The 18,525-nt window shown below is 43.2% G+C and overlaps 1 protein-coding gene across 1 annotated transcript; it reads left to right on the top strand.

The window, feature by feature from the left end:
* Nucleotides 1-1,430: 1,430 nt before the first annotated feature.
* On the top strand, nt 1,431-11,692 carry HTR3E (5-hydroxytryptamine receptor 3E). The gene is given in 10 exon segments (XM_010366199.2): nt 1,431-1,497; nt 4,641-4,804; nt 5,635-5,679; nt 9,191-9,300; nt 9,781-9,950; nt 10,261-10,421; nt 10,758-10,845; nt 10,848-10,961; nt 11,128-11,352; nt 11,448-11,692. Coding segments are annotated over 10 exon segments (1,389 nt in total).
* Nucleotides 11,693-18,525: the final 6,833 nt, after the last annotated feature.

Genomic DNA, 18,525 nt, shown 5'->3' with positions numbered 1-18,525 from the left:
GTAAATAACACTTTTCCCCAGACCTACCATAAAGTTTCTGCGATGTATTGTCTTCCAGTTACAATAAAAATTACTGAGTTGCATCAAAAATAAATTAATTAATTAATAGAATAAAATAAAGTAAACACAGTTGAGGAGAGAATTTTTTTCCTGGAAGCCAGATCTGAAGAAATCATTAGGGACAGAGATAAAGAGGTAGAAAATAGGAAAGAGAGGTGTGCTAGGCAGAATAATGTCCCCCAGAATTTGTCCACATCCTAATCTCTGGAACCTTAGGTTATATGGAAAAGGAGAGTTAAAGTTGCAGATGAAATTAAGGTTGTTAATTAGCTGACTTTGAGATCGGGAGATTATCCTGGATTATTCAAATGAACACAATGCAATCACAAAGGCTCTTATAAGTGGAAGAAGGAGAGAGAAACAAGATGAGATGAGATGACTTGTGAGAAACATTGGCCTGATGTTGCTGGTTTTGAAGATGGAGAAGTAAAAATAATGAACCAAGAAATACAGGCAGTTTAAAAGCTGGAAAAGGCCGGGTGCAATGGCTCACGTCTATAATCCCAGCACTTTGGGAGATCAAGGTTGGAGGATCACTTGAGGCCAGGAGTTGGAGACCAGGCTAGGCAACAAAGTGAGACCTCATTTCTACTTAAAAAAATAAAAAATAAAAAATAGCCAAGCTTGGTGGCTCACACCTGTGAGGTCCCAGCTACTTGGGAGGCTGAGATGGAAAGATCCCTTGAGCCCAGGATGCCAAGGCTGCAGTGAGTTACGATTGCACCGCTGTACTGCAGCCTGGTCGACAGAGTGAAACCCTGTCTAAAAAAAAAAAAAAAAAAAAAAAATCTGGAAAAGGCAAAGAAATGGATTCTCCTCTAGAGCCTCCAGAAGGAATGCGGTCCTGCTGACACATTCATTTTAGCCCAGTAAGACCCATTTCAAACTTCTGGCCCACAGAACAGTAAAATAACAAATTGTGTTTATTTAAGCCACTGGGTTTGTGATTTGTTACCACAGCAATAAAAGGCATGTAAGATAGAAGGAAACCATTCAACACATGTCTAATAAGAAAAATAGAGGAAGTGAAATATTTATAAATGTCTGAGAATTTTCCAGAATTGAAGAGATGAGTTTTCAGACTGAGGTATCTCACCAAGATCTGCACGCTGATCACATATGAGCTATCTATAACCATATACGTTGTAGTAAAGTATCTAAGACTAAGATAAAGTCTCAAAAGCAGACTGAACCTCAAGCATAGGCAAGAACAAGACAACGAGAACACTCTTTCCAGGAAGGTTACAAATGTCAGTGGTCAACCAATGCTATTAGTATTCAAAGTCGGGCTCTAGGTGTGGCCTGTGCTGCTTTAATCTGGGCATTCCTGGGTCCCAGTACATGTTCAGAGAAGAATTTAGGTAACGAAGATGGAAGGAAGCTGGTTCCACAGGAAAATATTTTCCTTCTACCTCCTTCTCAGTCTTCTGGTTCAAGGTAAGAAAGGAGCAACAATGGGGGAAGGGGGAAGAAGGAGGACCTATTCCTAGTAGAACATTTAGGAACTTTTTTCAAATTTCCACCTCCTAGAGATTGTCTAAGACGGATAGAGTTCTTTCATAGCTACATTACCATAATGCCCACATAGACTTTCCTTTTCTGAAAGACAGAAAATCCCCTTCCAGTTACATGCCACACAAGAGCACTTTTATTTTTCTTCTGGAAAAATAGAGTTCAACACCAGCAAACTTTATCCATTTGCATATGGATATCCAGTTTTCCCAATACTACTTGAAAAGTCTGTCTTTTCCCCATTGGTACTCTACATGGAAGACAACCATCCATGATTGTCTTCTCTTGTATTTAGCTTCTATATCCATCCGTCTTTCTGTCCACAGGTGTAATTCTTTCTCTCTACAGGTATGAAACCCAAACCATTGTAGCTAAGGTGCCCACCTCCTTTAGCCATAATTTCCCCAACCACCTACTGGATCCAAGGGCTCTAGATTAGGTAAGGTGCCAGAAGGCAGCAGGTCAAGGGTGAAAGTAGAATGTGCTTCTCTTCCAGGGAGTCAGTATGGGAGAGAGACAAGAACATGGGATTTGGAGACAGATGGACCTGGGTTTGAATCTTCGTGTCTCACGTTGCTAGTTTTATAAACTTGGATGCACTGCTTAACTTCTCTGAGCTCCAGTTTCCTCATCTGTAAAACAAAACCTACCTTGCAGGGTTGTGAGGATTCAGTAAGAGGAGGAGGGAAGCACAGTGCCTGGAGCTTGGTAAGAGTGCCAATAAATGTCATCTCTCCTCCTTAGATTATTCCATGACTTTGGATAGGGAGGCACAGGAGAGGACTGAACCAGAGGTGAATTTAAAGGCCAGCACAGGGAAGAGACACAAATTGTACACCTGGTCTAGGCAGTGTAAATGGTTATGAAAGCCCCTCTGGGCACTTGCACACAGGGGTTGACAAATGAATATTCACTGTTCTTAGAGTGGTTTAAGAATTTGCCTGGAAAGCACTGTGACGCTGAGAATGGATAAGGCTCAATGTCCTTGGCACAGAGGTTATCAACCATCTCTCTCATTCCAAGTTGTTGCTCCTCCAACACATTTTCACGAGTAGAAAATTTAAAAATGTATTAGTTAGAAGAGGGTAAGACGGGCCAGGTGAGGTGGCTCACACCTGTAATCCCAGCACTTTGGGAGGCTGAGGCAGGTGGATCACCTGAGGTTAGGAGTTCAAGACCAGCCTGGCTAACATGGTGAAACTCCATCTCTACTAAAAATACAAAAACTAGCCTGATGTGGTGGCGATGCCTGTAATCCCAGTTACTTGGGAGGCTGAGGCACAAGAATCGGTTGAACCTGGGAGGCAGAGATTGCAGTGAGCCAAGATCATGCCACTGCACTCCAGCCTGGGCGACAGAGTGAGACTCATCTAAACAAAATTTTAAAAAGAAAAAAAAAAAAAAAAAAGCCCACCCACACTTCTAAAAATAGCTATTCGGCTGGGCATGGTGGCTCACACCTATAATTCCAGAACTTTGGGAGGCCCAGGTGGGAGAATCACTTGAGCCCAGGGGTTTCAGACCAGCCTGGGCAACATAGTGAGACCCCCGTCTCTACAAAAAAAAAAATGTTTAAAAATTAGCCAAGTGTGGGGGGAGTGCCTGTAGTCACAGTTACTTGGGAGGCTGAGGTGGGAAAATCCCCTAAGCCCAGAGGCTGAGGCTACAGTGATTGTGCCACTGCACTCCAGCCTGGACAGCAGAGTGAGTAGCTGTCTCAAAAAAAAACCCAAAAGCCCCAAACTAAGAAATATGCACAATTATTATATGTTCATTAAAAATAAAATACAACTTTTTTTTTAATGTTACTTTATAAGTTTATTGCAATTGTAACGTCAACACTGGTGAATTGTATTCTACATAAATTATAGATAATAAAATTGTTAAAATGTATCTTGTCATACAGACGCAGATACTTTGAAATATGCTTTCTACCATAGTTAACAGATCATTTCTATCTATATCCAGCACACATAATAGTACAAAAAGTGATAGAGTAGAAAAAGTGGGGCCTACTCCTCAAATAATTTAATGAAGTTAGTAATATGGTAAGAATAAATTAAATGGAGATACTATATTAATATAAGCATAATAATCATAATCTAATATCACCCCTCATCATAATTATAAAAATTCTAAACAAAGTATAGACAAATCAAGTCCATTTCATATAAAATGTATTATTAAAGAAGTTAGTTATCCAAAAGTTCTTTCTTTTTTTTTTTTTAGCTTTAAAGTATTGCTTTTATTTTTATTTTTATTCTTTTTAATTAATTTATTTATTATACTTTAAGTTCTAGGGTACATGTGCATAACGTGCAGGTTTGTTACATATGTATACTTGTGCCATGTTGGTGTGCTGCACCAAAATACAACTTTTTAAAAGCCTCAAACTAGAATGCTGGTGATAGAGTTGGGTAAAGTCAAGTAAGGAGAAGGAAGGTTGGGGCAGTCAGGGTGAAAACAGGTGTGTTCTCTCGGGGGCCCCGGGACTGTAATCCTATCAGATGACTATCAACGTTCCAGGCTCAGTTTGCATACAGATTTGGGCATGCTTTGCATGGAGACAGAAATATTGGAAAGGAGGTTGGAGCTCTAACTCAGCTTGCCACATTAGCTTCCCGAATTTGCATTCCAGCTCACCCCATCCTCCCAGGCCTCGGAAGGAAAAGCCCAGCGTCTGGACCCCTCTTGGTGATCCCCTCCCCATTCTTCATCTCATGCCTGGGGACATATAGCACAGCAGCAGCAGATAAACCTGGGTTCAGAACAAATCTGGCTTCTGCCTTTGATTGGCTGACTGTAGGAAGTTACTTCCCTTTATTGCACCTTAGTTAGCTCATTTATTACATGAGGCTAAAGCAGTATCTACCTGATGGGGATTGGGAGGATTAAATGAGGTAATCCATTTTTAAAGGGCTTAGAATATACCTGACACATAGCCAATGCTCAACAAATGTTAGCTCTCATTTTATCACAGGCGACCCCAGGCCCTGCCTTGGGGCCCCTCTCATATAGGGAGCACAGGGTTGCTCTCCTTCATCTCACACATTTGATGTCCACTACAGGAAGGGGCGTTACTTTCACCATCAAATACTCAGGGTTTGGCCAGCACAGGGTGGATCCCACTGCTCTGAATTCAGTGTTTAATAGAAAGGCCTTCCGAGCAGTCACCATCAGTGTCCCCACCGGAGTCAACATCTCCTTCACGATGTCTACCATCCCAGATGTAGTGAGTGCTGACCCCTCTAGCCCTCCTTGGTGTCCTTAACCTTTTCCCAGCCCCTGGCAAGGTGGTCCCCCAAAGCCCTTAGCCAGATTTCTGCTTCCTCCACCACTGCTGGATGGCATTTGCCTGGCATGGGGATCTCAAAGAAGCTCTGTCCAGTGCAGCAGGGTGAGGTATAGCAGCACATGGAAGAGAATCTTTTCTTCTCACTCTGGCTACATACCAGTGACCAGGTTCTAATCCCAGAGGTTCTGATTGGATGAAACCCAAGAATCGTTTTTGTTTTGTTTTTGTTTTTGTTTTTTTGAGATGGAGTCTCACTCTTGCCCAGGCTGGAGTGCAACGGCATGATCTTGGCTCACTGCAACCTCCACCTCCTGGGCTCAAGCGATTCTCCTGCCTCAGCCTCCCGAGTAGCTGGGATTTCAGGCATGCATCACAACACCCAGCTAATTTTTGTATTTTGAGTAGAGACAGAGTTTCACCATGTTGGCCAAGCTGCTCTCAAACTCCTGACCTCAGGTGATCTGCCTGTCTCGGCCTCCCAAAGTGCTGGGATTATAGGCATGAGCCACTGCACCCGGCCACATCAATATTTTCAAGCTTTCCGAGTTATTCTCATATACAGCCAAGGTTGAGAGGGACTACTTTACTCCTGCCCTGCTGTGAACTCTCCTGTCCACAGCCTAACACATCTGTTTTGATAGAGCTTTTGTCCTTGATCACATATCCCCTTTACATACCTCGGGAGTTGGTAAACAAGCATGGGAAGTGGGGGAGATGAACAGACTTCTTACTGGCAACATGATGGAAATAGGAAATTCTTTTGGCAGGATGAACAGCTGTACCTCTTGTCATCCTTCCTGTGGCTGGAAATGGTATGGACAACACTTTATTCTCTCCCTACAGTTAACAGTCAAAAAGGATTTTAAACAAAGATATAATAATTATGAATTTTTATGTCGCTAACATTGCTTTGAAACACATGAAGGAGAAACTGAAAAACTGACCATAATGATGAGGGGCTTTAATACACTGCTTTCAAAATCAAGGAGAGGCCAGGCACAGTGGCTCATGCCTGTAATCTCAGAACTTTGGGAGGCCAAGGTAGGTGGGTTGCTTGAGCCCAGGAGTTTGAAGCCAGCCTGGGCAACATGGCAAAACCTCGTCTCTACAAAAAAATACAAAAACTACCTTGGTATGGTGTTTCACACCTGTAGTCCCAGCTACTGGGAAGGCTGAGATGGGAGGATCACTTGAGCCCGGGAGGTCAAGGCTGCAGTGAGCCATAATTGTGCCACTGCTCTGTAGCCTGGGCAACAGAGTGAGACCCTATCTTTAAAAAAAAAAAAAAAATGCTCATCATCACTGGCCATCAGAGAAATGCAAATCAAAACCACAATGAGATACCATCTCACACCAGTTAGAATGGCAATCATTCAAAAGTCAGGAAGCAACAGGTGTTGGAGAGGATGTGGAGAAATAGGAACACTTTTACACTGTTGGTGGGATTGTAAACTAGTTCAACCATTATGGAAAACAGTATGGCGATTCCTCAAGGATCTAGAACTAGATGTACCATATGACCCAGCCATCCCATTACTGGGTATATACCCAAAGGATTATAAATCATGCTACTATAAAGACACATGCACACGTATGTTTATTGCAGCACTATTCACAATAGCAAAGACTTGGAATCAACCCAAATGTCCATCAGTGACAGACTGGATTAAGAAAATGTGGCACATATACACCATGGAATACTATGCAGCCATAAAAAAGGATGAGTTTGTGTCCTTTGTAGGGACATGGATGCAGCTGGAAACCATCATTCTTAGCAAACTATCACAAGAACAGAAAACCAAACACCACATGTTCTCACTCATAGGTGGGTACTGAACAATGAGATCACTTGGACTCAGGAAGGGGAACATCACACACCAGGCCTATCATGGGGAGCGGGGAGGGGGAAGGGATTGCATTGGGAGTTATACCTGATGTAAATGACGAGTTGATGGGTGCAGCACACCAACATGGCACAAGTATACATATGTAACAAACCTGCATGTTATGCACATGTACCCTAGAACTTAAAGTATAATAATAATAAAAAATAAAAATTAAATTAAAAATTAAAAAATTTGGCTGGGCGCGGTGGCTCAAGCCTGTAATCCCAGCACTTTGGGAGGCCGAGACGGGCGGATCACGAGGTCAGGAGATCGAGACCATCCTGGCTAACACGGTGAAACCCCGTCTCTACTAAAAATACAAAAAACTAGCCAGGCGAGGTGGCGGGCGCCTGTAGTCCCAGCTACTCGGGAGGCTGAGGCAGGAGAATGGCGTGAACCCGGGAGGCGGAGCTTGCAGTGAGCTGAGATCCGGCCACCGCACTCCAGCCTGGGTGACAGAGCAAGACTCCGTCTCAAAAAAAAAATAAAAAATAAAAAATAAATAAATAAATAAATAAAAATTAAAAAATTAAAAAAAAAAGGCTGGGCACAGTGGCTCACACCTGTAATCCCAGCATTTTGGAAGGCCGAGGCCGGTGGATCACCTGAACTCAGGAGTTCAAGACCACCCTGGGCAACATAGTGAAATACCGTCTCTACTAAAATACAAAATATTAGCCAGGCGTGGTGACACTTGCCTGTAGTTCCAGCTACTCAGGAGGCTGAGGCACAAGAATCACTTGAGCCAGGGAGACAGAGATTGCAGTTGGCCGAGATCACACCGCTGCGCTCCAGCTTGGGCTACAGAGTGAGACTGCATCTCAAAAAAAAAAAAGAAAGAAAGAAAACCTTGTTTCTTGGGAATTTAAAATTAAATTTCCAAATATTTGAGGCAAAGGAGAAATTAAAGCAATTAAGTAGAAATTGTAAAGTAATTAGAAATGAAAATTATACATATGAAAAATCTATGGAATGTAATCAAAGCATAACCCAGTGGAAAATTTATATCTTAATTGCATTGATAAGAAAACAAGGTGTGTGGGAGGATGGGGGAAATAAAAGTGAATGAATTGAGTTTCCAACCTGAAAAGCCTGCTTGATGGCTGGGCTTGGTGGTTCACGCCTATAATCCCAGCTCTTTGGGAGGCCTAGGCGGGTGGATCACTTGAGGTCAGGAGTTCAAGACCAGCCTGGCCAACATGGTGAAACTCCATCTCTACCAAAAATATTAAAAAATTAGCTGGGTGGTGACCGGGCGCGGTGGCTCACGCCTGTAATCCCAGCACTTTGGAAGGCCGAGGCGGGCAGATCACGAGGTCAGGAGATCAAGACCATTCTGGCTAACACAGTGAAACCCCATCTCTACTAAAAATACAAAAAATTAGCTGGGTGTTGTGGTGGGCGCCTGTAGTCCCAGCTACTCGGGAGGCTGAGGCAGGAGAATGGCGCGAACCTGGGAGGCGGAGGTTGCAGTGAGCCGGGATCGCGCCACTGCACTCCAGCCTGGGTGACAGAGGGAGACTCCATCTCAAAATAATAATAATAATAATAAAATAAAATAAAATAAATTAGTCAGGTGGTGGCACGCACCTGTAATCCCAGCTACTCAAGAGGCTGAGGCAGGAGAATTGCTTGAACCCAGGAGGCAGAGGTTTTATATCTATATCAGTGAGCTGAGATCATGCCACTGCACTCCAGCCTGGGTGACAGTGCAAGACTCCATCTCACAAAAAAATAATAATAATAAAATAAAATAAAATAAAATAAAATAAAATAAAATAAATTAGTCAGGTGGTGGCACGCACCTGTAATCCCAGCTGCTCAAGGGGCTGAGGCAGGAGAATCGCTTGAACCCAGGAGGCAGAGGTTGCTGTGTACCTCTGGCCAACATGGTGAAACTCAAGAGGCTGAGGCAGGAGAATTGCTTGAACCCAGGAGGCAGAGGTTTTATATCTATATCAGTGAGCTGAGATCACGCCACTGCACTTCAGCCTGGGTGACAGAGCGAGACTCCATCTCAAAAAATAAAAATAAAAAAAGAAGAAAAGAAAAGGAAAAAAAAAAAAAAAAAAAAGCCTGCTTGGAGGAAAGGAAGGAAGGAGCTGGAGAAAGATAATACAATCACCTAACCTCACTCTCAAAGTGTGGTTCCCAGACCACCAGCGCTGGCTGATCAAAATTCATGAAGAAATGGTCCTAGGCAGGTTCGATTTTATCTATAATTCTCATTTCTTGAAAAAAAGCAAGTAAATTTAATAAAATATTAACGCCACAAAGTTGGGTTGTAGATACGTAGATGTTTGTCATAATATTTTATATGTTTTTCTATATGCTTGAAGTATTTTATAACTTTTTTTAAAAAAGAAGAAATTAAGGGGCAGGAGAAAATAACTCCAATTCATCTCAGGCTCTCAACTCTCCTCCACCTGGGCTCTAGGTTTGGGATAACCCATTTATCAGCTGGAACCCAGAGGAGTGTGAGGGCATCACGAAGATGAGTATGGCAGCCAAGAACCTGTGGCTCCCAGACATTTTCATCGTTGAACTGTGCGTATCAAGGGCTGGTCACGTCCTATCTCCTGGTAGCCATAGAGATCACAGTTCACCACTGGGGCCGCTGTAAGTGCTCTTTAGATGGCTAAGAAACAACCAGAGAGATAAGAAGAGAAACTGGGCCGGGCGCAGTGGCTCATGCCTGCAATCCCAGCACTTTGGGAGGCCAAGGTGGGCGGATCACTTGAGTTCAGGAGTTTGAGACCAGCCTGGGCAACATGATGAAACCTCATCTCTTAAAAAAAAAAAAATTAGCCAGGACTGGTGGTGTGCCTATAGTCCCAGCTACTTGGGAGGCTGAGGCTGAGACAGGAAGATCATTTGAGTCCAGGACATGGAAGTTGCAGTGAGCTGAGAGCCTGCCACTGTACTACAGCCTGGGTGACAGAACAAGATCCTGTCTCAAAAAAAAAAAAAAAAGAGAGAGAGAGAGAGAAACCGCAGCACCCTCCTCTTGCCTTATCTCTCCTCCAGCATGGATGTGGATAAGACCCCAAAAGGCCTTACAGCATATGTAAGTAATGAAGGTCGCATCAGGTATAAGAAACCCATGAAGGTGGACAGTATCTGTAACCTGGACATTTTCTACTTCCCCTTCGACCAGCAGAACTGCACACTCACCTTCAGCTCATTCCTCTATACAGGTGAGTTGCAGTGGGGTCTCAGGGATGGAGTGAATGAGAGCAGCCAACAAATATAAAGAAACTATGAGTAAATTGTGACCAAGGACTATGGGTAGGGAGAAGAATAAGGCTCTATGGATGCTAAAAGATTTTTCATAAAGGCAGAACCCAAGTCTGTCTTGTTTCTTACCATCCCAAGCTCCTGGCAAGTTTCCTGGCATGTGGGAGGCACTCAAAACTATTTGTTGAAAGAAAGGATGGAAAAAGAGAGCAGTTGAGCCACCAGGAAACTATATCCTTGAAAAATGATTCAGATGGTTCTCATTTTCAGTGGACAGCATGTTGCTGGACATGGAGAAAGAAGTGTGGGAAATAACAGACACATCCTGGGACATCCTTCAGGCCCATGGAGAATGGGAGCTCCCGGGCATCAACAAGGCCACCGCAAAGATGTCCAGGGGAGGCAACCTGTATGATCAGATTGTGTTCTATGTGAGCTTGGAGGCTCTTGCTCTTTCCGTCCTCCCGTGCTTTTACCCTTGCCTAGAATGTCCATCGAATATGCATCTCCCAAGTTTCAGGGTCTCCCAGTGTTACCCTCTCTCCTGGCTTCCCAGCCTCATTCTCCATCCTAAAGCTCAGGGCTCTGGCCTAACTGTCTCTTCCCAGGTTCTATACCAGATTCTAAAGCTGCATTCCACACAGCTCCAGATCCCAGGTGATATTAGGCCAAAGAAAAAGGCAGAGACAGAAACTGTCACTGCCATTCTTGGATTTGAGGGTTTCTCAGACCCCATAACTACTTGCCGCCCTCTTCTACCCCACCAGGTGGCCATCAGGCGCAGGCCCAGCCTCTATGTCATAAACCTTCTCATGCCCAGTGGCTTTCTGGCTGCCATCGATGCCCTCAGCTTCTACTGCCAGTGAAAAGTGGGAAACATGTCCCATTCAAGATAATGCTCCTGCTGGGCTACAACGTCTTCCTGCTCATGATGAATGACTTGCTCCCCACCAGTGGCACCCCCCTCATCGGTATGGATGCTCCTCCCACCTTTTGGAAGAGAAGAGTGGGAACCAACTCAGGAAGGGAGGTATACTGGGAAAAGGAGGCCGTATGCCTGCCAGGGTGGGATTGGAAGAGAAGAAAGAAATTCTAGGTGGTGCCTCTGGCCCTCAGCAGGCCCCCCCTTCCCTCCAGGTGTCTACTTCACCCTGTGCCTCTCCCTGATGGTGGACAGCCTGCTGGAGACCGTCTTCATCACCCACCTGCTGCACGTGGCCACAACCCAGCCCGCACCCCTGCCTCTGTGGCTCCACTCCCTGCTGCTCCACAACACCAGCCCAGGGAGATGCTGTCCCACTGCGCCCCAGAGGGGAAATAAGGGCCTGGGTCTCACCCCCACCCACCTGCCTGGTGAGGGAAGTCACACTTCCCCTTCCCCCACCTCCACTTCTCTGCTCCTGCCTCCTTCCCTGTCTCCCTCCCTGTATAGGTGACATTTGCAGCCCATGGCTGAGTCTGTCTTTCTGTAAGTGTGAAGGAGCCAGAGGTATCAGCAGGGCAGATGCCAGGCCCTGGGAAGGCAGAGCTGACAGGGGGCTCAGAATGGACAAGGGCCCAGTGGGAACATGAGGCCCAGAAGCAGCACTCGGTGGAGCTGTGGGTGCAGTTCAGCCACGTGATGGATGCCCTGCTCTTCCGCCTCTACCTGCTCTTCATGGCCTCCTCCGTCCTCACTGTCATATGCCTCTGGAACACCTAGGCAGGTGCTCAGCTGCAAACTTCAGTCTGGAGCTTCTTTCTCTTGCCTCCAGGGGACAGCCATGTCTCCCCCCTTTCCTGAGTACCAACTATCATATTCCCAAAGATGACTGAGTCTCTGCTGTATTCCATGTATCCCAACCCAGTCCTGCCAATCAATTCCAATCCCAGACATTTCTCCCTGTTCCTGCATTCTGTTGGCTTCCTTCAGTCTTATCATATGGTTCTAGGTCCCCCTTATGTCATCTGCGCAGCAGACTATACCTCTTCTGTCCACTAACTTGCCCAATAAATCATTCTGCAGAGATTTCTGGCTCTTTGTCAGGTCATAGGCTAGAAACTAACCACCCAGGTGTGGTGGCTCACACCTATAATCCCAACACTTTGGGAGGCCAAGGCAGGTGGATCACCTGAGGTCAGGGATTAGAGACTAGCCTGGCCAACATGGAGAAACCTCATCTCTACAAAAAATACAAAAAAATGGCCAGGCGTGGTGGCATATGCTTGTAATCCCAGCTACTCGGGAGGCTGAGGCAGAAGAATCGCTTGAACCCAGGAGGCAGAGGTTGCAGTGAGCCGAGATCGTGCCACTGCACTCCAGCCTGGGCAACAAGAGTGAAACTCAAAGGAAAGGAGAGGAGAGGAGAGGAGAGGAGAGGAGAGGAGAGGGAAAGAAAGAAAACTAACTAGAACTGATAGTTTTAAAACATAACCTGTACATTTCTTTGACTCTTTGTGATAAAGCTTTGATGTCATCAGGAACGATCCTCTCTCCCAAGACCGAAGTGACAACTGTTGGGTTTGAGAAGTGTTAATTCTCTTAGGTGTTTTCAGACATATTTTCTTACTAGTAGATTCTTTTGCTTTACCTTTTCCATTATCTTGTACTGATCTCATTTTAGCACTCTCCTAATTTATTATGTTTTATGTTATTCTTTTTCTGGTTTTCCAAGTTGAATTCTCCATTAAAGTGGTCTCAGTCTTTCTATTGATTTTACTCAGAACAGCTTTAGCTGTATCCCATAGGTTTTAGAATAAGGTGATCTCCTCTTCATTACTTTGTAGACAATTCATAATTTGTTTTAATTCTCTCTGATATAAAGGCTATTTGGGGCCAGATGCAATAGCTTGTGCCTATAATCCCTGTACCTTGGGAGGCTGAGGTGGGAGGGTTGTGTGAGCTCAGGAGTTCAAGACCTGCCTGGGCAACATAGCGAGACCCCATCTCTAGAAATAAATAAATAAATTAGCCAGGCATGTATGGTACATGTCTGTAGTGCCACTGTACAGGAGGCTGAGGTAAGATGATTGCTTGAGTCCAGGAGGTCAGTGCTACAGTCAATTCTGATTGTTCCACTGCACTCCAGCCTGAGTGACAAAGCAAGACCCTGTCTCGAAAAAAATAAAAATAGAAATAAAGACTATTTGGGAGAATGTGTCTTCATATCCATGGATAAAGGATATTTGTTATCGTTATCTTTTCATTGTTAATTTCTAGTTTCTTGGTTTATGATCAGAGAGCGTGGTGTATAAATTTAAACCTTTTTGGATTTATAAAGCTTTGTTGGCCAGGCGCGGTGGCTCATGCCTGTAATCCCAGCATTTTAGGAGGCCGAGGTGGATGGATCATGAGATCAGGAGTTCAAGACCAGCCTGGCCAATATGGTGAAACCCCATCTCTATTAAAAATACAAAAATTAGCTGGGCATGGTGGCGCGTGCCTGTAGCTCCAGCTGCTCGGGAGGCTGAGGCAGAAGAATCACTTGAACTCAGGAGGCGGAGGTTGCAGTGAGCCAAGATCGCACCACTGTACTCCAGCCTGGGAGACAGAGGGAGACAGAGCAAGACTCTGTCTCAGGGAAAAAAAAAAAAAAAAAAAAAAAAAGCTTTCTCTCTGGCTGAATGCATGATTGGTTCTGTAACAAGCTTTGTTTCAGGACATTTAAAAAGTATATATTTGAGTTTTTCGGTGTTCTTTTAAAAAAAAAAAGTATATATTCTCTATATATGCACCTACTAAATAGAGCTTATTTATTACATTATTCGAATCCTCTACATAATAGCTTATTTTTGCCTACGTGGTCTGTCAAAGTTCAAAAGTATTTTATCTATGTTCTCTGGGTACTTGTAGTTTTCCTTTTATATGCTTGACAGCTATGTTATTTGATGCATAAAAGTGTATGGTTATTATATCTTCTTGAATTGTGCCTGATTTTATCCTCATATATTGTCACTACTTGTTCTGTTCAATGTGTTTTGAGCATGATTTCCATTTGTAGGATAGTGTTGCAAATCTTGCTTTTGCCTAGTATATTTTTGCACATCTCTTTCATTAATTCTTGCTTCATTTTTGGAAGAGTAATATACATATAAGGTACAAATATCAAAAGGTACAATATGGTCTGGGCACAGTGTTTCATGCCTGTATAAAAATAAAAATAATAGACTAGCCTGGCCAATATGGTGAAACTCCATCTCTACTAAAAATACAAAAACTAGCAGGTGACACACACCTGTAGTCCCAGCTACTTGGGAGGCTGAAGCAGGAGAATCACTTGAGCCCAGGAGGCAGAGGTTGCAGTGAGCCAAGATTGTGCCACTGCACTCCAGCCTAGGCAATAGAGGGAGACTCCATCTCAAAAATAAATAAACAAAATTTTTTTAAAAATTAAAATTAAAAAATAAATAAAATAAAAATGATAACAGCCCTTTCCCAAAACAAACCTCCTTCTTGCCTGGGGACTATATTGCTTTTGTAGGACTAACAAACTAGCCACAAGATTAGAAATTATGGTTTAGGAGTCATGCAGGTGGAGGCTACAAAATTCTTACCTTCCCTAAACTGCTCCTAAGATCAGTGCTTAAGGTATTTTGCAAACTCTGCACTTAATGGATCAGCTGTCCAGCAAGATTGATAAACTGGCTCATCTGATCTTGTGGCCCTGACCCAGGAACTGACTCAGCACAAGAGGACAGCTTCAACATTCCATGATTTCATCTCTGATCTGACCAATCAGCACTCCTGGCTCACTGGCTTCCCCCAACCCACCAAGTTGTCTTTATTTTTTTTTTTTTTTTTTTTTTTTTTTTTTTTTGAGACGGAGTCTCGCTCTGCCACCCAGGCTGGAGTGCAGTGGCCGGATCTCAGCTCACTGCAAGCTCCGCCTCCCAGGTTCACGCCATTCTCCTGCCTCAGCCTCCCGAGTAGCTGGGACTACAGGTGCCCGCCACGTCGCCCGGCTAGTTTTTTGTATTTTTAGTAGAGACAGGGTTTCACCATGTTAGCCAGGAGGGTCTCGATCTCCTGACCTCGTGATCCGCCCGTCTCGGCCTCCCAAAGTGCTGGGATTACAGGCTTGAGCCACCGCGCCCGGCCAGTCTTTAAAAACTCTGATCCCCGAATGCTCAGGGAGGCTGATAAAATTCCAATGTCCCACACAGCTGGCTCTGCATGAATTACTCTTTTTCTTTTTCTTTTTTTTTTTTTTTTTTTTTGAGACGGAGTCTCGCTCTGCCGCCCAGGCTGGAGTGCAATGGCCGGATCTCAGCTCACTGTTGCACAAGCCCCGTCTCCTGGGTTTACGCCATTCTCCTGCCTCAGCCTCCCGAGTAGCTGGGACTACAGGCGCCCGCCACGTCGCCCGGCTAGTTTTTTGTATTTTTTAGTAGAGAGGGGGTGTCACCGTGTTAGCCAGGATGGTCTCGATCTCCTGACCTCATGATCCGCCTGTCTCGGCCTCCCAAAGTGCTGGGATTACAGGCTTGAGCAACCGCGCCCGGCCATGAATTACTCTTTTTCTATTGCAGTTTCCCTGTCTTGATAAATTGGCTCTGTCTAGGCAGCAGGCAAGGTGAACCCAGTGGCGATTACAGATCCTTGAATTTCACTAGGCTATGTCTAAATGTACGTTTTCACTAATCCTCTCTGTGTCTCAGTGACCTTTTCCGATGTGAATATTTAAATCTTTCTTCGGCTTGGGGAACTTTTTCTAGGATATAAGTAACACTCTACTTACTCTCTTCCATCTGTTCTTTTTCTGTTCAGGCATTTCTGCTGTTCACAAGTTAGGTCCCATGGATCTGTTTTCTAAACTGTCTTTCTCTCTTCCAGCTTCCATTTTTTTGTGGCTTGGCTTTGTGTTGTGACCAATCTTTCAGACACCAATTCAGTTTTCAGTTCATCTGCTTAATTTCTATTCTCAGTTCATCTACTTAATGTTTTCATTAAAAAATTTTTTAATTTCATAGTCTTTTTTTATTTTTATTTTTTGAAATGGAGTCTTGTTCTATTGCCCAGGCTGGAGTGCAGTGGCACAATCTTGGCTCACTGCAACCTACACCTCCCAGGTTCAAATGATTCTCCTGCCTCAACCTCCCAAAGTAATAATAATCCCAGTGTAACTGGGATTACAGGTGCACGCCACCATACCGGCTAATTTTGTATTTTTAGTAGAGATGGAGTTTCACCTTTTTGGCCAGGCTGGTCTTGAACTGCTGACCTCAGATGACCCACTTGCCTCGGCTTCCCAAAGTGCTGGGATTACAGGCATGAGCCACTGCACCCAGCCTCATGAACTCTTTTAAGTGTTCTAATCACATGTCCTAGAAATTATCTTCTCTCCTTTCTTAATCCTACTTCAGAAGGAGTCCTTGTCCTCAATATTCATATTGGTCATTGACATGGTTTATTTTATTTTATTTCATTTCATTTATAGAAACACAGTCTTGCTCTGTCTCTCAGGCTAGAGTGCAGTATAATCACAGTTTTAATATGAGCCTTTAAATGTTACCTTTTTCAAAACATGGGTTTTTCATTTTTCATAAATTACAAGTTTATAGACAGAGTGAGAGAAGGAATCTCTCAATTAAAAAATTAAGGTGCATAACTTTACACTAATCATGATAAAATGTTAAGTAAACTTAAGTAGATTCTAATAATTTGAAATAGCTTCCCACAAGCATTGACAGCTTCACTGGTAAATTTTACCAAATACTTAAAGAAGAATTAATACCAGTTCTACACAGTCTCTTTCAGAAATTAAAAGAAGAGGGAACATTTTGCAACTCATTCTATGAGGCCAGTATTATTATCCAGATACTAAAACCAGACAAAGATGTTATATTTTAAAACAAACAAACAAAAAAACAACTACAGACCAATATCTCATATGAATATAGATGTAAAAATCCTCAACAAAATACTAGCAAACTGGTCAGGCACAGTGGCTCACGCCTATAATCCCAACACTCTGGGAGACCAAGGCCCGTGGATCACCTGAGGTCAGGAGTTCAAGACGAGCCTGGCCAACATGGCAAAACCCCATCTCTATTAAAAATACAAAAAAAAAAAAAAAAAAAATTAACCAGGCATGGTGGCGTGCACCTGCAATCCCAGCTACTTGGGAGGCTGAGGCCAGAGAAACACTTGAACCCAGGAGGCAGACATTGCAGTAAGCCGAGATTGCACCACTGCACTCCAGCCTGGGCAACAGAGCGAGACTGTCTAAAATATATGTATATATATACATACTAGCAAACTGAATCCAGTAACATACAAAAAGGATTATATGCAATGAATAAGTGAAACTCATCCCAAGAATACAAGGTTGGTATAATATCAGAAAATCAATTAATGTAATACACTATATTAAGAGAACAAAACCCACACGATCATTTTAATAGGTGCAGAAAAAGCATTTGACAAAATCCAAAATCTTTTATGATTAAAAAATAACACCCAACTAAAAATAAAATAACTTCCTCAATCTGTTAAAGGGCATATATGAAAAATCTACAGCTAACATCATATCAAATGGCAAAAAATTGAATCTTTTTCCCCTAAAAGTGGGAACAAGACAAGAATATTTATTCTCTCCACCTTTATACAACATTGTATTTAACATTATTCAGGGCAGGCCAGGTGTGGTGGCTCATGCCTTCCAGCACTTTTGGAGGCCAAGGTGGGTGGATCACTTGAAGTCAGGAATTGGAGACCAGCCTGGCCAACATGGTGAAACCCCATCTCTACTAAAAATACAAAAACTAGCCAAGCATGGTGGTGGGCCCCTATAATCCCAGCTATTTGGGAGGCTGAAGCAGGAGAATCGCTTTAACACAGGAGGTGGAGATTGTGGTGAGCCGAGATCTCACCACTGCACTCCAGCCTGGGCGACAGAGCGAGACTCAGTCTAAAAAAAAAAAAAAAAAGGAAAAATAAATAAAAAGGCATCCAGATTGAAAAGAAGAAGTAAAGCAATCTCTGTTTGCAGATGATATGATCTTAGAAATAGAAAATCCCAAGGAATTCACTAAAAACCTACTAGAACTAATAAATGAGTTCAACAAGGTTACAGGACACAAGATCAACATACCAAAAGTATTGTATTTATATATACTAGCAATAAACAATCTGAAAATAAAATTAAGAATCACTTTTTAAAAAATAAGGCATTTAGGGATAAACTTCACAAAAGATGTGCAACACTTGTATACTGAAAACTTAAAAAATTGTTGAAAAAAATTAAAGAAGATCTAAATAAAAGGAAAAATAAGATATACCATGTTTAAGATTTGGAAAGCTTAAATCCTGTGAAGATGACAGTACTCCCCAAATTGATCTACAGATTCAATACAATCTGTATCAAAATCTTGGCTGCCTTTTTTTTTTTTTTTTTTTTTTACAGAAATTGACAAGCTGATTCTAAAATTCATATAGAAATTCAAGAGGCCTGCATGCTTTAGCATCCTGGTGCTGCTATACTGCAGAGCCCGTGTGGTCCCTTAGCCAAGCTGCCTGAGGAAACCCAGACCCAAAACCAACTGATGGAGGAAGAA

This window comes from Rhinopithecus roxellana, chromosome 1, assembly GCF_007565055.1.
Source record: "Rhinopithecus roxellana isolate Shanxi Qingling chromosome 1, ASM756505v1, whole genome shotgun sequence".
NCBI classification, from domain to species: Eukaryota; Metazoa; Chordata; class Mammalia; order Primates; family Cercopithecidae; genus Rhinopithecus; species Rhinopithecus roxellana.
Note: the sequence above shows the minus strand (reverse complement) of the source record. Positions and strands in the feature narration are given on the sequence as shown.